This window comes from Barbus barbus, assembly GCF_936440315.1.
Source record: "Barbus barbus genome assembly, chromosome: 32".
NCBI lineage: Eukaryota > Metazoa > Chordata > Actinopteri > Cypriniformes > Cyprinidae > Barbus > Barbus barbus.
This window is the reverse complement of record NC_136760.1, coordinates 2,513,882-2,530,842: the sequence shown is the minus strand read 5'-3', so window position 1 is coordinate 2,530,842 and position 16,961 is coordinate 2,513,882. Positions and strand designations below refer to the sequence as shown.

The window sequence follows — 16,961 nt, the reverse complement described above, 5'->3', positions numbered from 1 at the left end:
CATAATAATCTCAACACATATCAAATTATGTAAGGATTGCTATTTCATTTAGCTCTGTTTTGTTAACTCATCAGCTCTAAAATATAAATGAAAAATCAAGAGAATTATTTTGTTTCTAATTGTTAATCATTTTGCGTTCTGTAGAGTGCAAATATCTATATGTGTCTGTGAAAAGGACAAGAATTGAATTCTAGATCAACTAAGCGCATGCAAATGTTTGGGAGAAAAGAAGTGACTTTATTGTGGGACGCTGTGTTGTTTTCTGTTTAGGATGGAAGAACATTATCCACGAGGTCAAGTTATTTGAATTCCTTATCATCTCTTTCGATTCTGTATATTTGATCTCATTCAATTAAATCACTTATCAATTTATCCATTCATTTATGAACCGTCTAAAGAGTCTTTGTACTGCCAAAATGAACTGTTTACATTTTATGTGAAATAATGAATGAAACATATACATTAGATGAATTATACTTTTTTACAGTAATGTACACTGACCAACTCCTTCTAGACTAAAGGTGTAAAATGCATGTCAGCTTATGTCAGATTGGTCATGTTTAATTTGATATTTTGTGTTCTCTCATAAGTGAGCTGTTTGCTGTGTTTAATTTGTTTGGTTTGGTACGTTGTTGTTTTTATTCGCTGGATTTCTTTGACTTTATGTTGATGAAATGTGAATTAAGTCTTCTACACAAAGTAATAATTATATTAAATCAATGCATTATAATAATAATAAAGACAACCAACTTTATAACCCGAGATCATGCGTTTTTCTTATTTTTTACTTAGAAACACATGATTGTTTTGGCCAGAGGGTGTCGCTATAGACAGTGTTTAGTGGAACCTCACACTGCTACAGGGGACAATGAGAGTTTCTCTTTTCGCTCTTTATTTCTTTTTTCCAAGAAAAAAACTGTCAAAAGTGCCACTCTTAACAATCATGACCAATAACATAGTAATTATAATACAAATGCATTTTGTTTTATTGACCACCACAATGACAACGTGTATAAAACAGCAACGAATCACTGGAAAGTCGGAAAATCCCCGTTTATTTTTAGTTAGGTAATCTCACCAATTTTTTTTTTTTCATTTTTTTTTTTTATAAGTAGTGCCTCATAACTGTGACCACACTGTCTGTTTACATTACAGTCATTGCCTACAGATATGGATAAGTTTTTTTTTCATAAATAATCAATGTTGTGTGTGTCAGTTAAAACCCACATATCATAAGCCTATATTTTATATATGATAATGTCCATTTGTCATGTACTTACTATGTGACACAACGATGTCATCCCTTTCTCTGGGAGTTTGACAGGTGATCTGACCAATCATAGCGCCGATTTTTTTTTTTTTTTTTTTTTTGTCTGACAAACAAACCAGACAAGAGAGTAGATTAATACTGGATTTGAACTTGAAAAATGGTGTGTATTGACGTCTTCTGATGTTCATTCGTGTTTATTTCATGCTATAACTAGTAAAGTGGAAGAGATGAACGGTTCATGTGCTGCTTGAACTGGGCAGGCCTTTGCTAAAGGTCAATTTCGTGGCTTAAAAACTGGATGTGCAAAGCCGTTCAGCACCAGAACTCGCACTGATGGTAAGTAACTGTTAGTGTTCAGTTTACTGGCATTAACATAGTGCATATTGATTTACCATTTGATGAAACTATCATACTAGTCGGATAAATGAAGTTACCTACAGGCTGTTACAATAAATAAATTGTATAAAAATATTCAGCAGCACAACTGTTTTCAACATTGATAATAATCAGAAATGTTTCCTGAGCAGCAAATCAGTATATTAGAATGATTTCTGAAGGATCATGTGAGACTGAAGACTGGAGGAATGATGCTGAAAATTCAGATTTGATCACAGCAATAAATTGGGACATAGAAAAGCTATTTTAAATATTTAACATTATTATTGTTTTTACTGTAGTTGTGATCAAATAAATGCAGCCTTGGTGAGCAGAAGAGCCTTCTTTTGAAAACGTATGAATGCTAGTTCACCTTTTACACTTCTAGAAATAGCACCAACGAGGAGATTTTGCTGACGTGATACAATTAATCATTTTATTTCAGAATTATGTGAAACATTAAAAAAAAAGAAATGGTGAAGAAATATTTTATTTTGCATTAACATTTATATTACATTTGACTAATTTTGGGGATAAAACAACTACACAGTAACTTAAAATAATTTATTGGCTTTCTAGTGGGCTGCATTTCAGACTAGTGCAAATTCATGCATGCAGAGGGGAAATTCAAAAGGACCAGCCTCATCTGCATATTGTCCACATTTGAACCAATTACAGCAGACAATCAAAACCAATTTGAGCCAGTGGATGTAGAAAGTGATTGTAGACCTTACACAGAGGAGCTACGTCTTTCTGTCTTTCTGTCTATGCTACACAGTCTATTTCAAATCCAGACTTCTTCTGATATGAAGGATGATTGAAGCTTGACTAAGCAACATAAAAAAGACATCAAAATGGCAAGAGCAGAAAAGTGCTACTTAAACTGATGATTTAAGGTCATTTCTATCAGTTCCCTCGAGCTGAGTCACACCGACGGTATGAAAAGACTATTGAAACCCGAAGTGCTCAGACCTCTATTTATCTGGCAGACACATTGATTTGAACAGCTACAGAGCCATTGACCATCCTAGGATATCGGTTTTCCCTTCGATCACATTTTAGACCAACTCGGTTTAATCTTAAGCCTCACGCTCAAGAAATCAACCGCAGTATGGAGTCGTTATGTGTTAATGGTCAGAAAAGGTCATTGCCATCCAAAGTCCATGCCTGCCATTTGGTAGAACTTGAGGTTGTGAGGCTGGTAGAATTCCCTCAGTTTCTGAATGATCTCCGGGTTGATTTTAGGATGCGTTCTGCCTTTGGTTTTGCCCAGACAGTGGGGTTTGCTACTGCCTTCTGGCTTTTTGAGGCAAGGGAAGCCCTTGGTCTTGTTGAAGTAGAAGTGTTTATCTGTGATAATCCTCTGCAGGCCGAGGAAGTCCTGCACTCGGCCCAACTCGCCCGCCGGGTCGCTTATCAGCCTCTCACCATGGACGAAATGGATCTGCGAGAGCGGAAAGTAGGCCAGCCATCGCTCCAGGTGTCTGGCGTACAGGCCGATGTACAGCGGGCTCCAGAGAGAGTCTATCTGTCCCGTGGATCGGTTCTTGAACGTCAGGCTCTCGAAGCTGGGGATGTCAGGCGTTTTAGAGATGATCTGGGTGTAGTCTGAAATAGCGCGGGTGATGGGGTCCCGCACCACCACGATCAGCTTGATGTCGCGCGACATGGCGTGGATGCGGCCCGGCGTCTCTGGGGAAACGAAGTATCTGGGCGTTTTCTCCATTACGATTTGCCCGTTGAGGGCTTTAGGCATCATGCTCCTAAAAAATAAGAAGAGCAGGTACTTGATTACTTCTCCAACAAAAAATTTCACTTGTTTTGAGTAACCTGTGCAGTAAGTCAAAATACATTTATATTGAAGATGCATTCTCTGAAAAGCCTAGTCTCGAGTAAATTTATCTTGTTTTAATTGTTTTAACTTGTTTTTAAATGTTTTAAGTTTTACTGAGAAATCGGCATTTGTTAAGAATAGGATTTTTTTATGTGTGTCAAACAGGGTTATTATAATTTGCTAAAACTAAAACTTGAAGTATAAAAATTTACAAAATTTGATCTGAAATGCAATAAAATATAACAAAACTTTATTTTACTTAAGCTGTTTACCAAAACAACTTTTATCAATTTAATTTAGTTTAACTTAATGTAGGCTATGAAAATAAATAAAGCTAAAACTGAAATAAAAATGAATAAAATCTATATAGACACATATTTTTAAACAAATTGACAAAAACACAAATTTACAAAAACACAACAAAATTACCAGTTTAACTAATATGGAACATTTTGAAAATGGAACTAAAACTAATTCAGAATATTAAAAGAATATCAAAAATCTTACTATAAGAAAACAATTATTCCTATAAATATTCTACATAGAAAATACGAATATATTAAAACTGTAAGAGGTAAGGCATCTGGCTTAGGATTAATGCAAAAGTAAATTATTTTTGCTGCTCAAAATTTACTTCTGAATTAAACAGGTTGTATAAAATGACTTTTTACGATTGCACATGGAATCTTTTCATATAATGAGGAAGAACATATATTATTTGTAGTACATTGTGTATATTGTATACAATGTAAAACGCTAAAACATTTCTCATATAAACATTATTGTAAAAAAAAACAAAAAAACTTGAGACTACATGAAGAACATAAACAAATCTTACATTATCATAACGTAAAAGCAGTCAAAATTGCAGCCAAAGTCAAAAAAGTTTCCAAGAGAAAATTCCTCATTTGGGACATAACAGCGCCATCTGTCTGTCCAGAGGAATGTAACACGGGTTAAGAGTGTTAAGCTTTATAATTACAACCTGAATTCTGGAAATGTTGGGATGTTTTTTAAATTTGAATAAAACGAAAACTAAAAGAATTTCAAATCACATGAGCCAATATTTTATTCACAATAGAATATAGATAACATAACAAATATTTAAACTGAGAAATTTTACAATTTTATGCACAAAAGGAGCTCATTTCAAATTTGATGCCTGCTACAGGTCTCAAAATAGTTGGGACGGAGGCATGTTTATCATGGTGTAGCATCTCCTCTTCTTTTCAAAACAGTTTGTAGACGTTTGGGCATCGAGGTTATGAGTTTCTGGAGTTTTGATGTTGGAATTTGGTCCCATTCTTGCCTGATATAGGATTCCAGCTTCTGAAGAGTTCGTGGTCATCTTTGACGTATTTTTCGTTTAATGAAGCACCAAATGTTCTCTATAGGTGAAAGATCTGGACTGCAGGCAGACCAATTCAGCACCAGGACTCTTCTACTACGAAGCTGTTATAATAGCTGCAATATGCCGTTTTGCATTGTCCTGCTGAAATACACGTCGTCTGGAGGGGAGCATATGTTGCTCTAAAACCTTTATATACCTTTCAGCATTCATAGTGCCTTCGGAAACATGCAAGCTGTCCATGCCGTATGCACTTAAATGAGCCTTGGCCCACAGGACACGACGGCGCTTCTGGACCATGTTCACGTATGGCTTCCTTTTTGCATGATAGAGCTTTAGTTGGCATCTGCAGATGGCACAGCGGATTGTGTTTACTGACAGTGGTTTCTGGAAGTATTCCTGGGCCCATTTAGTAATGTCAATGACAGAATCATGCCGATGAGTGATGCAGTGTCATCTGAGGGCCCAAAAGACCATGGTCATCCAACAAAGGTCTTTGGCCTTGTCCCTTACGCACAGAGATTTCTCCAGTTTCTCTGAAGATTTTGATGATGTTATGCACTGTAGATGATTAGATTTGCAAAGCCTTTACAATCTGACTTTGTTTTTAAAGTATTCCACAATCTTTTTACGCACTCTTTCACAGATTGGAGAGCTTCTGCCCATCTTTACTTCTGAGAGACTCTGCCTCTCTAAGACATCACTTTTATAGCTAATCATGTTACAGACCTGATGTTAATTAACTTAATTAGTTGCTAGATGTTCTCCCAGCTGAATCTCTATCAAATTTCTTGCTTTTTCAGCCCTTTGTTGCCCCCGTGCCAACTTTTTTGAGACCTGTAGCAGGCATCAAATTTGAAATGAGCTCATTTAGTGGAAAAATATTTCTGAAATTTCTGTTTAAACATTTGTTATAATATTGGCTCATGTGATTTGAAAGTCTTTTAGTTTTCATTTTAGTCAAATTTAAAAAAACGTCCCAACATTTCCAGAATTCGGGTTGTAGTATTTCAACACTTTTTTTCTAGCTGAATAAATTTTTAACTAAATGAATGACAATTAAATTTGAAATAGTCCATTCAGACATCTAAATACCAGGGTTATTATTGATAAGTTAAACTTAAATTAAAACCATAAAAATTAATTTCTTGAAATACAATAAACATCAACTGAAATAAAATAAAATCAATAAAAGACATTAAACTTTTCTTTAGTTCAGCTATAGTTGCCAGGGCAAAATGTCTTATTTTTGTTTAGTAAGTTGAAGCAAATAATTAAAATGACAAAAAAAGAAATCTAATGACATAATATGACAAAATTACCAAAACTTTAAACAAATTTAAAATAAAAACAGAAAATGTAATATAAAAATAAACCTATATTATGAACTATATGACTCTAATATAGTTTTGAACTTTTGAACTCTAATCTGATTACAAATAAAGAAGAGTTAGGAAAGTCATCAAGTAAAGTAGACTTACTTTAGAAACTTACTTTACCTTCCCTACCACCATCAATCTTGTGTTTCCACAGATCTGTTTTACTTAAGAGCTGGATTGTGACTGCCAGCCCAGTATTGATCATCTAAATCACATCACGCCCCCAGCGGAGGCATCAGAAGAGGCTCTGCGGCCCGGCGCACATGACCTAATGAGGTGTCACGGCGTTCTGTCCTCGAGCAGATCAGCCTGGGCCACACGCTCCACTGTGCCTCTTATTGGCTGTAAATGAGAAGTCAGCCGGCTCCGAATGTGCATCAGTAATGCTGCTTATCGTGCAGATGTGCAGCCAGCATCAATCACGGCGGGTTACCAACATACACGGGAAAACAAATGGAATGTGTGCGTGTCTTTCTTAGCGTTGACAGATGGGACTCATTTGTTTTAAGTGGCTCACAGGCGCACCAGCTTTAATGGTCCACCTGCACCCCACCTGCTTTTGCAACACGACCACAATGTCTATTTAAGGGACTCAAAGCTCTGTCAAGCTCTGAGAAGTCAAATAGACGCGAGTTGGTTCTAACTACAAAAACTGAGCGTGAAATGCCAGAACAGAGCAGCAGTCAAACACTAGCAGTAAATTATGAGAAATGTGCTCAGATGAAACAAATGACTTCTGTGGTAATAAAAGCCATTATATTATGAGGAATCAAATTCTTCTGATCTGTTACCAGAAGATAAAATTGATTGATGAATTAAAACTAATCAGAATTTTCAGAACTCAAAACCAAAAATTATTGAGACTAAACTACAAAAAAAGACTCAATAAATGTATGGATGCAAGACCGCCCACATTTACATGTCAGTGATGCCTATTAAATGGAACTGTGAATTGAATTTAAGTAAAATAAAAATGAACTGAAATTCAAACTAAATGATCTAACTGTAATAAGTGTCATCTTTAACTGTAATGGCAATTTTGTCAAAACAAACTTTGATTGATGGCTTGACAAAGCCTCAAATGAAAGTTTGAGGAAAAATAAAAAGTCTTTAAGGTTTATAGGCCAGATCTGTTTGAAATGTCATCCATAGAAATCTGTACTTAATTTATCTATACTTCTTTATATTTAAAAAACAGAATGCATTACTTAAGTGTTCTGAATTGTAAATTTCATGTCATTGCATTGGGGGGGTTCTTAAAGGGACAGTTCACGCATTCATGAAAATTTGTTGAAAATGTACTCATCCTCATGGAATCCATCATTAATGTGTTTAACTTAAACCATTGCTAAAATATGAGTCCATAATCCATAATAACATAATAAAAGTCCATCTCCTGCTGTACTCTCACATCAAAATCCACACACATATTTGTGAGCTGTTTTGAACTTTTGGCTTGGGCTTGATTTGTGCATATTTCTCTCCTGATTCAGACCAGATGGCTTTTTCACTGGAGGAAGCAATTATGGACTCGTGTTAGTTAAAAATGTTTTGTTTCTTACAAACACGCAGCTTTTGGCTTCACAAGATGTTAATTGCTGGACTGGAGTGGTGTAGATTACTTGTGGATTATTGTGATATTTTTTTCAGCTGTTTGGACTCTGACGGCACCCATTCACTGCAGAGGATCCATTGGTGAGCAAATGATGCAATGCTATATTTCTCTAAATCTGATGAAGAAACAAACTCATCTCAATCTTGGATGGCCTGAGGTGAGTACGTTTTCAGCAAATTTGTGTAATTTTTTTATTTTTTTTTATTTTTTTGGGGGGGGGGTAACTATTGGGAAAGCAAACATTGATGAACATGACTGTTCGTAAAATGAAAATGGTCATGAAAACTAGCTATATATTATATAGTTATAGATTTATAACAGAAATATGATATTTTACGACAAAGCTTTTACTAACATTGTAAGTGGAGCTCAAGGGTAGAATGTAAATAATAATAGCATGATATGCCCCCTTTAAAAAAGCAAGTAATTGTGGAATTCCAAACGATCAGACTTACTACCACAATCAAGGACACAGTTTTTAAATGTATGAGGCTCAGTGGGTCAGACCCAGATTGCATTTGATCAAAGAGATGACAAAGACGTACTGTCCGTCATGCTGTTCAGATGGGTCACTGAGGACGGGCCATATGATGCCTCTAGTGTCCTCTGGCAGGAGACAGACTCACATCGCTGTGCCAGCCGTCCCTGCAACGCCAGCTCCTATCGATACAACAACACGTCAGCCATGCCAATCCCCAGACCTCCCTGCATTATCAATGACTTCATCTGAGAAAGCACTTAGCCTAAAGACTTCCCTGTTTACCTATGCCTATTATGGGGCCAGCAAGTCTATTAGATCCCGCCATTAATTATTCACTTGCTTCAAGCGATGTGACCGCTTCGTACTTGCATGTGCCTCTGAGAGTGTGTCCTCCAGCTAATGCAAGGATTTCTGATGTCCACCGACCACTGAACATTACGGAATACAGAGGAATGTGTTCAATAACACTGAATATGGGTCAATGCTTATTTTTTTGCTCCATTAACTTATTAAAAAATATTCAGCAACGCTATATTATTATTTAATATACAACAATATTTTATTGTGTAATAAAAATATTAAACAAAACTTTACAAAATGCAATTCATATATACAGTGACATAAAAGCACCTCCTCTGATGAGCATGTTTCTGATTTCTGAAAGAAAATGTTGATATTTTTGCGAGCATAAAGGGAAAAATATCAGGGTGATACTGCATCATAATGGCATAAAAGGCTCTTAAAAGAATGAAATTCTTTTAAAAAAAAACTTTTTAAGAAGTTGTCTTTTATTATTATTTCTTAGAAAAAGCTAAGCTGCTTCACTGCATATTAGATATCTGAAAAATATTTTATCCACAGGAAATGATGTGTCAAGGTCAATAAGTGTCTTAAAATAAAATATCATTTGACCTTTTATGACATGATAAAAGGCTCCCAAAAAACATCAATGATATTTCTGAATTGATCATTTTATATTTTCTTAAAAAATTTTTACTTTGAAAAGAAATCTTTTAAACATTTAAGAAAATAATGATGATTATGACTTAGTTTTTTAAAACCAGGAACAAATAGATATATTTCTTATATTTTACTAGATTTTTACTTTTTAAAGTGGAATATATGTCCACAATTCAGTAGATTCTTATATCTGCTTTAAATTAATTGAGAGGATCTAAGATAAGAACAAAGATACTGATCCAAAGGAACATCAATTTAATGCAGATTAGCCTATGAGTTGAAGTCAGTAATTCAGTTTATATTGAATATATGCTTGCTTGTGAAAATTTGCGAAAAACTTGAGCATCCTTTTTGTAATCTTGGCAAATGTTTGAATTGGCTATATGATTAGCTGGCAAGATATTCTGAAGAATTAAAACTCCAAATATAATAGACACGTTTTACAGAATCCAACACAAAGCCAGGCCTGATAAGAACAGAACAGGTAAGTCTTTGTTAGTTAGATGTTCACAGAACATGAAGCTCAATCTAAGCAGTATGGATTGTCTGTAAGCTCTGAAGCGGCTTCATTGTTTGGCTCATTGCTCTGTGTCGTCCAATCCCATCAGCCCACAGGAGCCGGTGGATAGGTCTCCCCTAATTGAGGCTGCATTTGGCCAGGCCTCTCTGAGGTATCCTGAATAAACCAAATGGTGCCGTGGGTATTGATCATGATGGGGGTATGGTAATGCGGGCCTCAGCTGCTGCGGGTGGCAGGTGGAGTTTGTAGATGGGCCACTCTATGGCCTCATCAGCAGCTTGCTGTGCACAAACAGATGTGAGGCAATTACCCTGTCTTCTGTCCAGGCATCAACTACAGAAATGGATGTAATAAGAATTTTTTCATTCCAATGAATCTGTTTAATGGGATGATGAAGCCTTCCGTGTTTCATTTTCAGAAATGCTGACTTACAAATAAACAGCTCTCACACACCTGGGCGCTCGTGGACAGGTGCATTATTACAATTTAAAGAATAGAAATGTTCCACACTGACATGGCTTGAATGTCTTTGTTTTAACATTTTAGCAAAAAAAAAAAAAAAGCATATCAGCATATTTGAATGATTTATGAAGGATCATGTGACACTGAAGACTGTGATGATGCTGAAAATTCAGCTTTGACCACAGCAATAAATTAGGCTACATTTTAACATATATTCGCATACAAAACAGCTATTTTGATATGTAATAATATTTCACAATTTTTATCAAATAAATGCAGCCTTGGTAAGCAAAAGAGACGTCTTTTAAAAACTTCTTTTAAAGACTTCTTTCTTTCATTTTTAGTAAAAAAATGGACTGAGCTTTTGAAAATATATTCACATAGAAAAGTCAATTTTGAATTGTAATAATATTTACGCAATATTAGTGTTTTACTGCATTTTTGATTAAATAAATGCAGCCTTGTTGAGCAGAAGATTTATAAAATGGTAGTGTGTGTGTTTGTGTTTGTATGTGTATATATATACACACACACACTCCCATTTTTTAAATGGTAGTTTTATATATATAGTATATATATAAGATTTTTTCTATGTATAAGTAAATTGGTCAGATTTTCCTATACAGAAGTAGTTCAAAAGCAGACAAAACAAAATACTATTTTCTTGTAATGCCCTCTAAAAATCTTTGTTTATAGTGTATAATAGTTGATATTTGACTCAGACAGTACTAATTTAAAAAAACTGCTAACTGCAAAATTATTATTTTTTTTGTGCATTTTTTTGTGCAATACTTAAACTCATTTTTCACTGCTGACACTGTTGAATAATTTGTGAGAATTAAGCATATTGACAAGCCAAAAATTGGTCAGTTCATGAAAAAATAAACAATTTAATGAAACCAATTTTTAAATATTAAATTCTGCAAAGCAAAACGGAATATGCACTTGCAGTAAGACAATGGGGATTAGGAAAAGTGTGTGTGTGTGTGTGTGTGTGTGTGTGTGCGTGTGTGTGTGCATGTTTGTGTGGTTTATGAGGACACAAATTTGTATAATGACATGGGTATGACAGAGGTATTACAATATGAAGGTGGTTTATGAGGACACTGCCTATGTCCCCATAATTCAAAAGGCTTAAAAACATACTAAATGGTGTTTTTTTTTAAATCTAAAAATGCACAAAGTCTCCTGTGAGGGCTAAGTTTAGGTGTAGGGTTGGTGTAGGGCAATAGCACACACAGTTTGTTCAGTATAAAAACCATTATGCCTATGGAGAGTCCCCATAAACCACAAAAACCAACGTGTGTGTGTGTTTGAGCCCAACCATCCGTTTCTTTGCATATAGAGGCCATTAAAGAGCCAGTCAGTTGTAACTGTGCCCTGTCCACTTCCCAGAAACATCCATCATCAAGGGGCTCAGACGCCAGATCCCCATTCCCACTCCCCTGAGACACCTAATGAGAGCTGAATTACCATTGGATCATCTAGCCTTATGTTGATTCCATAAACTACAGTTTACTTACGCCAATACAGACACCTAGCAAAAATAAACATACATACACAAACAGTTCACACCAGACTCCCACATTATGCCATCATGTAGTATTATATATAATAACTGACAATCAGATCTGGCTCTTGTAGTACGAATCATGTTGTGTTTTTGTGTTTGTGTAAAAAAGCATGTGGAAGTTGCAAAATCTCATCGTTGTCATTAGTAAAAGCTCTTGTTTTCCTTTATTAATATCACCATCCTATTCAGCAGCAGTATTTTAATGAGTCTATGTCCTTGTGAAGTAGATGCACTACTCATATAGACAGTGCATTAATAATTAATGGCCTCAAAAAAGCTCCTCTCGGGACAAGCCTATAAAGGCATGTCTCATTTCTGCATTACAAAACCAGGGATGCTCACAAACTAATTATGTTTTTTGGCGTGTAAACATATGCACGTTAAAAAAATAAAATAAAACCCTCTTCAAGGTTTGGCTGTGAATACAAGGGTATGAATTTAAATGGCCATTTCAATGACCGCTCCATGAATTGCGAAATTAATTCCCATAATATGATGACATCAGATGCAACACCATCAAACCAAATTACAGCGCGTGACACAGCACTATTATCGCAGTGAAAAGCATTCCAGAAGGACTGAAGAGAAACACGCTGCTTATTTTACCGGATGGTTCCAGGAAATCGGTCTTGAGATTTTCAGTTTGGCTCGCCTGTCCCTCTAGTACTTCTGAATCAATATATTGATGCTTTACAGACTTCAAAAACTGCAAATGTGTATTTCAAAGCTCTTGTATAATGGCTAATGTTTAGATCTCAAATATTGTTCACGTTCGCCCTCCTTCTCGTGCACTATTGAGGGTGACTTACAGCAAATAGATTTTTGGCGTTTGAAACTTGAACTCGGAGTCTCAGCAGAATAAAACCTCTTGCTAATTGTAACTGAATCTAACCGGTTTAATTCTAGCGTGAAGTGAAGGTCAAGCATTGGCGCAAATCAATCGTAGAAACACTATAAGGACAAAACTCCATCTATCACCTCGGCCTTGTTCCAGATCTTATCCGCTCTTTTCTGCCATTTATTCTCTTTGGAAAAGATCTGAATTGAGATTGCAAAACCAGCATCCCACCCCCACCTACACCTACAGATTTAATCTATGCTTGATAACAAGATTAATGACCGGTCCATTCCATTAGACCCGAATAAGTCAGCGTGGACAGATTCCAGGATCTGTGTTTGGCCGCTTATCTGTGGCTCCTCTGACCATATGAAGTCCGTGGCGCAGATCATTATGTTTGGTGGAAAATGTGACTCGGGTTAAAGATCAATTGACAGGTCTCACAATAATGTCAAGTGGCCCATCACGCTGTGAGGTCCATCTGGTCCCGGGAAGATGACAATCTGCCTGCTCTCGGCTCGTTCGTCTGAGCAGAACACTGGGGATTTATGTGCCGAACACAAAGGAATATCAAAGCAATATGCTTACAGGTAAACAACAACCGTAGAAGTGTTTCAAAAGCATTTCCAGGCTGTTTAATGTGGTCGCCGACACTAAGCGAGCCGGTTGTGAATTGACAGAACAATCAATCAGCTGCTTAAAAGGTAAGTAATTGAGTTTTGTCAACTCTCTGAACAGTTCGAAGGCAGCGTGACAAACCATAAAATTGAAAGCGAGACATTATTGAGGATACGGACAGAATCTCCAATGGGCTTGTTGATCAACCTGCCACTCTGTTTTCTAGACAAGCAAATAAATAGCCGATTGACATGATGCCTAAAGCCCCGGTCAGACTTTGAGCATGCAAAAATCCCTCGGATGCTGCAACGGTCGCGATATGATGTCATGCTCTGCAGCGTCTTTTTAAAAACTTAAATTCAACACATGACACATAATAATACATTTAATATGTAAAAACACTTGAAACAGCGCTGCAGTTTTACATTTATTCTCTTTTAATTCAGCTACGAGGTCATGCTGTGACGTATCAATGTCGCGTTGGTCACATGGTATCACGTGATGCGAATTCACAGAGCAGAGTTCACCAAGCTTGAGCTTTGGAACGCAGAGAAATGCAAAAACCTTTCGCATGGGCTTGCGTTTCCGGTCTGACGCATTCGCATGCGTATGAATGGAAGTCAATGGAACGAAAAGTCTAGTGTGACCGTGGCTTAAGAGCGCAAGGCACCAAGGCAGACCAAATTCCCTATCCGCCAAATTTGCCAGACACTTTTAGATGTTTCAATATTCCAATACATATTTCAAATGCAGCAGTCGACACACAAGTGTTCTCAATATAAAGGAACATCTGGCAACAGCTCCAGAGATGATTAACACTGCCAACTATCCAGCCCCACTTCAGTGGATTGCAATAGCCAGATGGCATTATTTTTCTCACTCAAACCTTTACGAATATCATAACATGGCCTAGTGTTATACTGATACCACGTCTTGTCAAATAATACGCTATTGGGAGTAGATTGCATTGAGGTCACACAGTGGTGAAATTCGCACTTTCGGACTGTAGCATTAGCTTGTGCAAATGTAACACTACCTGCCAACATATTACATTATAATATAAAGGAATGTACGACAACACAAGCTATCCTAAAGAAATGCTGCATGCAAAGTTGCAAAACTGTTTAGAAAAGTGCAACACTGTAAATTAAATTTGTGACTTTGATAACAGTTTGCTGCTTAGTTTTACTGTAGCATTAGCAATAATATGATGTCCACTGTCCAAAGAAACCAGTATGCAATGCAGTGCATGAATAATGCAGTTGCATTTGACGATGGACTGGTTTATTTTGCTCTTGCAGCCGTTGTTGTTATTTTGTTGTTACTTTGACTTATTGGTATGTAATGGTTTTATTGATTGATTGATTTAAATATGTCACCATTCAGTCATTTCACACCTTTCTCTGTGACTTCATTCTGCGGTATGCAAAAGTAAATATTTCAAAAAAGTGTTTTTTGTCCTTTAAAGGAAAGTTAATGGTGTTCAAAACCCAAGATTGGTTCAAAATATCTTCTTCTGTGTTCCGTACTGACATTAGGATGGGTAGTTAATTTTTTTAAGATTTATTTTTGGCATGTTGCCTTTCATTTTAATAGGACAGTTAGTTGACAGGAAGCAAAGTGAGAGGGGGGGGGTAAGGAAAGGTCCACAAACCAGGACTCGAACTCGGGACACCCGAATATGTCAGCACACTGCCCACCACGAGGATATTGGTACCGACTAAGATGAGTAGTTCATGACCGAATTTTAATTTCGGGGTTCCCTGGCTCTTTAGTCATTTACTAAACATTGCTTCTTTTAATAACACCAGCTAATTAACAGTACAAACCCCCCCAACGCAATTTTCATTTGTGGGTGCATAATAATCTAGCATGCTCTAATGTCACAGAAGTCCGAATTCAGTGTTTAATTATACTTTAAAGTACTTTAAAGCTATTTTGCAGTTCCAGTCATTAACGGGCTAACCACAACAACATGCAATTAACTCCTATTCCAACGCCAAGCGCGTTTCTGTGTAATTGTTACCTGTACCAGCCGAGTCCGCGCATGTAGTGCCTGTCAAAGAAGTGCGGTTCGGAGCCGAGCGCGCGGATGTCCGGATGAAGCCTCAGGAACTCCAGGAGCGCACGCGTGCCTCCCTTCTTCACTCCGATGATGAGCGCGTCTGGGAGGCGCCGGCTCGCGGTCCAGTCCTTCCCTGAGCTGTTTCCATCCACGCTATCATCCGCCACATAGTCAGGCGCCGTCAATATCTCTCTCAGCACGGTCTTATTATACCATCCCAGCGGTGAGTTCTGCGAACTGTCCACCAAGTCCGGCTCGCAGCATCCCAGCAGAAAGTAGAGGATCGAGACGCAGATGATGCTGAAGGAAAACATGATGACTAGTTTTTGCAAGAGTCTCCGGAGGTCCAGAGGCGCGTTGTTAAAAGTTGCCATCCCTTTGAGGACGCTCTGTAGACGGCCATTCTCTTCAGGACTTTATTCGCTTCACTTTGACCAGCTGGAAGCCAAACGCGCGATTGACAGCGGGCGCGTCCCATTCCGAGCGCTTCGCGGAGCGGCATTCCTCAACAAAATCCGCTTTGTAGAGTGTCATCGTGTTAGTGGGAGATCGAGGGGACTCGTACTTCCATGCTTTGCGCGGACGATAGAAACAGAGGTTGTAATATCCGTGCAGGAGAGCGAGGATGTGACTGTCCCGGGAGGATTCCTGAAGCCGCTCTCATTCATTCATGAAAGTGCGCGCAGCGCTTCAGCTGAGTTTGATTGGAGGGTGACGGCTGAAGGCGGGTTTAATGCTGCTCTACTCATACATCAGATGAGCATGGGGTGAAATATGGCATGCATTATTTTTCCATTATTTGGCCACAGTGATGTGCATTAATATTTGCTCTCCTTATAATAATAGTAGGGTTGTTCACCCCAGAAAAGTGTAAACAGAGAACGCAAAAAAAAAAAAAAAAGGATCATAAAAATCATAAAAAATTCCCAACTCTCATTCAGTCAGTTATGTGCATATTTAAATGTATTAAAATAGGACAGAAGTTGTCACACTTTTTACTCAGTACACATTTTATTTCTGAAACTCAGTTTCTTGTCAGGATATATGCTCTATATATAACCTATTCTTGGATACAAAAAGGTATTGACAATTTCCCAATATTGAACATTGATTCGTTTCAGTTATTGTTCAGAAAAAAACACCTGTCACCATAGTATACAGGGTAATTTCTCACAGTGAAAAGCATGTCAGGGGTAACTGGAATTGGTTTAGAAATAATTGAGGAAATTAGTGATATCATTTTTGCCAGAATGTCTTGATCATCATGTTTCTGACATTTGAAACATATGTCTGGGATGTTTGGGGTAAACTTTTCAGGGGTGATATAAGTATGCATTATCCAGTTGTATTGGATCAGCTAGTAATTGACAAATTCTTGGTTTTAACACATATCTGGCTCCATTCTAAAGTTTGTATGTTTATATGTAGTTTATGGTCATATTGCAAATCTATATCCCAAGCTTCACAAATATGGTAAATTATTGGTACTTATAGATGCAATGTCTTATTCCAATTTTCAGAAATGCGTTTTCCAGAAGTGATTAAGTTTTTACAATTGGTTACGAAAATAAATTATTTTCTAAGACTAACTATAGAGATTTTAAGTAACTGCCAACAAAACGT

General features: G+C 37.0%; 1 protein-coding gene across 1 annotated transcript; it reads right to left on the bottom strand.

Moving 5' to 3' along the window:
* Positions 1-1,371: 1,371 nt before the first annotated feature.
* On the bottom strand, positions 1,372-16,044 carry LOC306852259 (heparan sulfate glucosamine 3-O-sulfotransferase 3B1-like). The gene is made up of 2 exons (XM_079388972.1): positions 15,300-16,044; positions 1,372-3,408 (listed from the first exon to the last, which is right to left on the bottom strand). Exons 1-2 carry the CDS (start codon positions 15,710-15,712, stop codon positions 2,790-2,792), a joined length of 1,032 nt encoding a protein of 343 aa, XP_079245098.1. The 5' UTR covers positions 15,713-16,044; the 3' UTR covers positions 1,372-2,789.
* Between the last annotated feature and the right edge of the window lie 917 nt (positions 16,045-16,961).